Source organism: Elgaria multicarinata, chromosome 10, assembly GCF_023053635.1.
Source record: "Elgaria multicarinata webbii isolate HBS135686 ecotype San Diego chromosome 10, rElgMul1.1.pri, whole genome shotgun sequence".
In the NCBI taxonomy this organism is placed as follows: domain Eukaryota; kingdom Metazoa; phylum Chordata; class Lepidosauria; order Squamata; family Anguidae; genus Elgaria; species Elgaria multicarinata.
The window spans coordinates 74,975,992-74,983,458 of NC_086180.1; the positions used below are offsets into that span (position 1 = coordinate 74,975,992).

The window sequence follows — 7,467 nt, forward strand, 5'->3', positions numbered from 1 at the left end:
TGATTCCATGTACAGGCAGTGCTATGGCCAAGAATTAGTGATGGTATAGAGAATTTAGGATTTTGTCTGTCTGTATACTCTGCGTTAAATTAAAAATGCTTAAATTTGATTACATCTTGTCCAAAGGTTTAACTATTCTTCTCCAGGACTTCCAATGGGAACTGATGAACTACATATTAAAACATTCTGAGCATTTTTGTAGCAAGCTGTCCTAGAAAATGTACTCACAAAGGCATTGTTTAAGCCTATCATGGCTGAAGGAAATGTGATATCATAAGTTCAATAACTGCGGGGGGAGGGGGGACAGACAGACAGGGACTTACTTTGATATGGTAGACCTCTTAGCAGGTGATTGCTGAACATGAACAAAGGTTAGCTATATGTGTGTTGGGGAGAGGTTCATATAGAAATGCAATTGATCGAAGATTCTTTGAAATACAAAGGTTTTTTTGCTTTTATGTACTCTTTATTAGAAAAGATCTTCAAGCAATAAATACAATGGAAAGAAAGGCAAAATGCAATTTAATCCCAAAACATTTACCTGTAAGAGATTGGGGAAAATAAAAAGGAATCATGTTCAAGAAAAAAAACATTCCTGGTGCATTTTAGCAGAAGGGCTACTTTCATATGGTCTGCAAGCTCAAAAGGCAAGCCAGAAAATCACTTCTTCAAATAACATTGGTTTGCTGGGACATGTCTCTTAGGGATTAGCAGTCCCCTGGGCCAAGCCTGGCCTTTGAAAGCTGCCGCCAAGTCCTTGTTTGCCAACACAGGGGTAGATGATGTCATGAGACTTGGCAGAAAGCCAGTTTTGTGAATGCGTGGTAGAATCCTGTTTTGTTCTCAAAGTAGCACCCCAGCAAAACTAGTTGCAGACTAGCGCTTTTGACAGCAATTTGCCAGGACACTATTGATTTTCTTGTACACTTAATACCAGATAAACTCTCTAGACCAACATATAACAACTTGAATATATGTTGAAAGATATGAACAAAGGAATGCTCAATGAATACATAAAAGAAGAGTGCTGGATTTCCGGAATGGAGAACCCTGTAATGGACAAACAGACAACTCACACAAACAGTTGAAGTGTGAGCTTTCAAATGAAAAAGTAATCTGGAGAGGAACATTGGCACAGCCAAAGCCTTAAGTAAGATCAATGGGATTTCAACTTCCTTTTAATAGCTGAGCCTGGTTCTATATGGCAATTTGCTTTTTAAATAAATAAAGTTTCCACATGATAGTTAAAAGCTCTGTCATACTTATAACTAATGGCTAATACTGCATTGGCTATCAATCGAGAGTACCTACAATTTTCACATGTCAACTCAGTAGTGTAACTTGTCCCTTGCTATGTAACCTTGCATTAGCCAACTTAAATCAACTTTTAAAATTTGGGTATATCAAGGGAATGTAGATTTCCACATGAGCAAGTTGCTAATTATGTTAATTCTCACATCTATCTTTAACACAGTTGCACAGAAGCACCAAGGGAACCTGCTATTCCTGAGTTTGTCCTAAAACATGGCATATAAAGGCCCATAATCATATATAGGCAGGGCTAGTTGTGCAAGCCTTTCCAATGGTATCAAATCACTCCTTCCTAGACAAATACCCACATAATTGGCTTCATCCGCATGGCAGTGGGCCTGTAAACATTGAAACAGCACCATGGATCAAATCCATGGAAAAGCAGTTCTTATGGTGCTCTTGCAATATTTAAAAGTGCTATGATAATACCATGATTCCTTTGTAATCTCCACGTTATTCCCTTGCAATCTTCACAAAACTGTCACTTGAGGCACAGGTGGACTCAGTGGCAATGAGCACCTTTTATCAGCTTAGGCAGATATACCAACTGCATCCTTACCTGGACAGATAGCCTAACTACAGTTATCCATGCTCTGATAACCTTTAGTGTGGATTACTACAATATGTTATTTGTGGGGCTGCCTTTGAAAATGGTCCGGAAATTTCAGCTGGTCCAAAACAGGGCAGCAAGATTGTTAACAGGGACTGGCCAACAAGACATTATGTCAGTCCTTTTCCAACTTCACTAGCTGCCAGTCCAGGCCTGGGTCCAATTCAAAGTGATAGTATTAACTTTAAAAGACCCAAACGGCTTGGAGCCAGGTTATCTGAAAGAATGCCTCCTCTCATATGTACCTGCCTGGACCCTAAGATCATCTTCAGGGGTCCTTATCCATGAGTCCCTGCCAAAGGGACCCCTTTCCTCCTGGGGCACCCCAGTTATGGAATGAGATTCCCAGAGAAGTTCGCCTGGCACCTACATTATACTCTTTCGGATGCCAGGGGAAGACCTTTTTATTTCCCATGTATTTTAACATTTGACCATCCTAGTCTTTTAACTTGCTGTTTTAAATCTGTATTTTAAATCTCTGCATTGCTGCTCGGTTTTATTCTGGTTGTACTTTTATATTGTGGTTTAAATTTTATACCTAAGTTGTGTTTTATGGTTTTAATTTTTGTGACCAACCCAGAGAGCTTCGGCTATTGGGCAGTATAGAAATGCAATAAATAAATAAATAAATAAATGTTGAACATTCTGCCTGAATGTGGCTCTTTACAACAGCAGGGTGAACTGTCGTGGCAAGTGGATCTCTGGAATATGGCAAATACCAGAGGTGTGTGTTCAGAGGTTCTCTACATTAGAAAAAAAAACAACCCGCTTTCTTACCAGGTCTTGGATCCTTTCATATTCAGAACAGGCTCCTTCAGACAGTGACGAACAGTGACCACGTGATTTCTAATTGAAAAGTAATGTCATTGAAAAGAATGGACTGCAATGAAACAGCACCATCAAGTGGAATAAAAACCCATCATAAATAGATACTGGATTATCTCTGGGTTATAAAAACCCAGGATTGCTGAGGGAAAGTGCAGGAGATGTCCTGCTTGTTTACAACATTATGAAATTGATCCGCAAACTTCTGGGAGTAGCCAGTCATAAGTGCACTATAAATCACTCATTTAAAGATCTCCTAGGTGTGGAGAAAACCATATCACTGTTAGTTTGCTATGTCAAAAAAACCCCACAATGCCTATGTCTGAACTGCTTCACTTGTTTAATATAGCTAATAGACACACTTCTCTTCTATAGCTGTTGCTTCTTTTGCTGCAGGCTTAGTAGCAGTGGAAACTAAACATGGGACACAAATCCAGACAGAAACAAGGAGAAGAGGCCATCTTCCCTGGATCCATTGTACACTAATTAAGGTGGAAAAGGGCCTCCTGTTTTGACCAGCAGATTTGCAACACAATGTGCATGTCTGCAAATGACTCCTCCATTTAAATTTTCAGGATTAGTGCTTGTTGACATGTGAGCTATGTGTCAGATCTTGGATAAGAACCTAGTGCCTGGCCAAAGGATAGCAATAAATCGGGTGTTAAGAAAAATTAAAAGGAATTATTAAGAGGTTTGGGCCACTAACTACCTCTTTATGTTGGAAAAACGTTGTTTTCCTATAAGGGTACATGGGACTCATGGCCAATCAAGTTTCCTGAAACCTATGATTCTATTGTACTTGTTTTAAAACATATCTTAGGCCACAGCTAGACCTAAGGTTTATCCTGGGATCATCCAGGGTTCACCCCTGCCTGAGCACTGGATCCCCTGTGTGTCACCTAGATGAACAGGTTTGACCCCTGGATGATCCAGGGATAAACCTTAGGTCTAGCTATGGCCTTAGAACACAAATATTATGATATAGTATATACAATATCCATACTGGTTCTTTCTTATTGCTGCCTCTTCCTTCCCTCTCTTCTCTCTACTGGTTCCCAGCTGAAAATTAGGCTGGGAGTTTCTAGAGACAGGAACCTGTCTCATTTACTATAACTCTATAAAGAGCTACGTTGTACATATATGATTCAATACAACTCAATAATATGAAGCCTTCTAAGGATGCCTCTAAGGCAATAGGAGCCTTCTAAGATGTCATTTCTGCATTGGCTTCTTTTCAACTAAATTTGACCTAAGTTTTTGCCTTAAGGTTTACATTAAGCAATTTAAAAAAAAAAAAACACCCAACAACACTCGAATTTGTTCCTTTCACTTGTGCAAGCCAACTCTGCAGATTTTTTTAAAAAACAAACTTGTCTGAAAAGCAATGGACTAATATATTAGCATAATAATATTAATAATTTGCTGAATTACGCATAACAAAAGTGCATTGTTTTTAATATTTGCTAACAAGATCAGAAAGCTAGATAGTTTCAGATACGTTTTTTAAAGCTTGAAATACTTCTAAAGCAACTTTGGATGGAAATTCATGCTATGACCCTGTACTTCTGCATGTAGTGGCCATATTAACGATTGTGCATCTTCTGTACCTTTCACAAATGTCAAAACATGGGATGAGTGTCTGGCCTGAAGATTTATCCTAGAAGGAAATCATAGATGAGCCTGAATGACCAGTCAAACCTTTAACTGGCATATCTGCATATGGAGAAATGCATCAAATCATCTGGGCCTTGTGCTAACTGTTCTCACATTAAAGGGTCAACCGCTACTTGCCACAATGCATTATCCAAAACAGGTTTAAGCATTTCACAGTCCAATGAACATGTGGAGCATCATGATATTTGTAAGCATGGAATAAGGGCCATTAAATCAGCTTTTATGCCATTGTTAAGGAATCCATATAAAATGGGGTTTAAACAGCAGGACATCATACCCAGCAAATGACAAATACAATATACCAATTTAAAATGCTTATTTGAAATGAGATTGCCATTAAAATCAGTGACAACGTGGAAAACATGAAGAGGCATCCAACTGACTGCAAAAACTAAGATCAGCACTGTCAGTCGCCAGAAAACCTTCCGAGACCGTTTCTTAACCTGACTGATGGGTCGAGCTACTGTCGTCCCATCCTGCACTTCTGAATTCCCCGGTTTCACCTCAAAGCAGATGGGTATTCCTGGTATAAATTTACTGGAGGAAGAAAGCTGGCTTCTTTCTGTACCAGATGTTTCAGCGAGATCTCCAGAATTATGATTCTGATGGTGCCTTGACATTTCTGGCGTCACACTAGCGGTTTTCTTACTGTACCTCCTTCGGTGTTTCCTGACCAAAGTGTAAGTCCATCTCTCAGAACTAAAGAGCTGTCCCTGAGACCCGTGACTCTTGGGTGCATGAAGGGTTAAGTTGATCATCTCGTTCTCTTCCAGTTTGTTTTCTCTGACTGACAATCTGGAACTTACGGACTTGCAGACTCTAGTGTGGCTTACAGTTAAACAAACCAACGGCAAAATGTACTGCATGAGCAACAGGGAAATAGTGAATGCAATTCGGTACCAATCAGATGGCCAGGACTCGACACACACGTGCTTGCTGTTTAGTGCTTCTAGGCCAAGGGCATCCGGAAGATCTACCAGCTTGTGGAAAACCAGCAAAGGGGAGCAAACGCCTAAACCAAGAGTCCAGATGGCCAAAATTAGGTAACAACCATGTTTCAGTGTCAGGTTGCTAGAAAGAGGGTGGCGGATCAAACGGTATCGGACTACGGCGATGGAAATTAACATCCAAGTGGAAACCAGGACAGACACACACTGGAGGAAGGGCATCATATGACACATGACTTTTCCAAACATCCAATGATCAAGTAGAACAGATGTCAAGGTGAACGGAGAGCAAAAGACCACCACCAATATATCTGAAAAGGCTAAGTTCCCAATGAGAAAGTTTATTATTGTTTTTTGTTTGCACTTCATTAAAGCCACAAGAATAAGCAGGTTTCCCATAAAGCCGGCAAGACTGATCATAGTGTAAAGCCCAATCAGAAAGTACTGGATGTCATCTACACTGCTTTTATAGTCTTCCCAGGTAGGAAAATTAGAACCCTTTGAAGGTGCAGAGATGTTCTCGGAGCCAAGTGTCCTGTTACTAGAGTCTTTGAGAGCTGAATCCATATTTAAATCCTGTTTAGAGTAAAAAATAGAATAATTAGCAACTGCAGTAACAATGACATCCAGGCAAATAACACTTTGAAGTGTGGAGGGGGGGGGCGGATTAGTACAAAAATAAATGTGGCGCTATGATTTTACTTATACTAACTACAACAATGGCAAATGTATTACTTTCTGTGGCATTTGGGTTGGTTCTAACTAAGGTATTTCCCAACTGTGGATTTTAAAATTTATTCCCCAAAAAATATCTCATCCAAACTGTTTATTTTAAAATATTTCAAAGATCGGAGATTTCTCAATCAACTTTGAGAAATTACTTTATAAAACTTATTTTAAAACTTATATCCCACCTTTCTATTACATATTCAAGGTTGTTTACGATACAAGAGAATTAAAATATACAATTAAAAAGAAGGATCAATTTTACATTCATTCAGTATAACAGACTAAGGGTACTTATTTAGGCGGGGTGTGTGTGAGGAACCCTGCAACTCCCGGCATTCCTTCAGCCAGCCACGCTAGCTGAGACATGCTGGGAACTGTAGGATTTTGTAGTTGTTGTCTAAACGTGTATAGCATTGCACCTTGAAATCCATTAAAAGGGCAGTAGCAGGATCAAATCAATTTAAGAGAAATAAACTGCACAAGCTGCTGAAATAAAACTGTCTAAAAGTGAATCTCGCGAGGGAGCCTAGCTGAACTTCCCTACGGAAGTTATTCCAGATCTTGGATGCCACATGTAAAAAGGCCCTGTCCCAAGCACAACACTGTACTATATTTGTGTCATTAGTAATAATTGTATTCATTGTCTTCCATAAGGTATATATTTGCTTGCTTGGGTATAATTTTGCTGGAAAGGGATAGGAGACATTTAAGTAAACAACAGCAGCAGCCACAAATTCAATTAAATTATGGGCATGGCTAGACGGGGCGATATCCCAGGGATCATCCCTGTGTCCACATGACGCACAGGGTTTCCCGGGAGCAGGGAGGGATCATCCCTCCCTTTCACCAGGATATCGCCCTACCCTTTAATCCTGACTTTTCCCATGGTCCCAGGATGATCCCAAGACCGCGGGACGTATGGTTGGGCATCCCGTTTCGTCCCAGCTCCTCACAAGTAACCGTGAGGGTGCAGGAACCGGGCACGGGGCTCCTCAGGAGCTCTGTGCCCATTGGGGGTGGAGTGGGGGGAGCGAGAGGTTTTTTTTGTTTTTAAACTTACCTTTTGGGCACAAGCGCTTCTGCGCTCATTTCCGCGCTGCGTGTAGACTGAGGGGGAGGATCTTGCAATCATCATATCACAAGATCATCCCCCTCCAACCCCCTCGTCTGGCCAGGCCCTATTTTGCTAGTCAACTTTTCCCACTAGGCACGCAGAACTAACATGAAAACTTTTTAATGGTGTCAAGAGATGGCTCCTGATTTTGGAAGGAGAATGAACAGAGGCACTCTTCTGCCTAGATGGGGGATTACGTGTACAATTAACATGCTGGTTTTGTGATTTACTTCCTACTCTGTCTTCTTTTTCCTGAA

At 40.5% G+C, this 7,467-nt stretch overlaps 1 protein-coding gene across 1 annotated transcript; it reads right to left on the minus strand.

Moving 5' to 3' along the window:
- Positions 1–4,596: 4,596 nt before the first annotated feature.
- Positions 4,597–5,952, minus strand: NPY5R (neuropeptide Y receptor Y5). Its single transcript, XM_063135623.1, has one exon. The coding sequence runs from the start codon at positions 5,932–5,934 to the stop codon at positions 4,597–4,599; it is 1,338 nt and encodes a 445-aa protein (XP_062991693.1). The 5' UTR covers positions 5,935–5,952.
- Between the last annotated feature and the right edge of the window lie 1,515 nt (positions 5,953–7,467).

What these genes read in the sequence shown, in the direction of transcription:
- NPY5R (XM_063135623.1), bottom strand. Translation starts at nt 5,934, where the DNA reads ATGGATTCAGCTCTCAAAGACTCTAGTAACAGGACACTTGGCTCCGAG.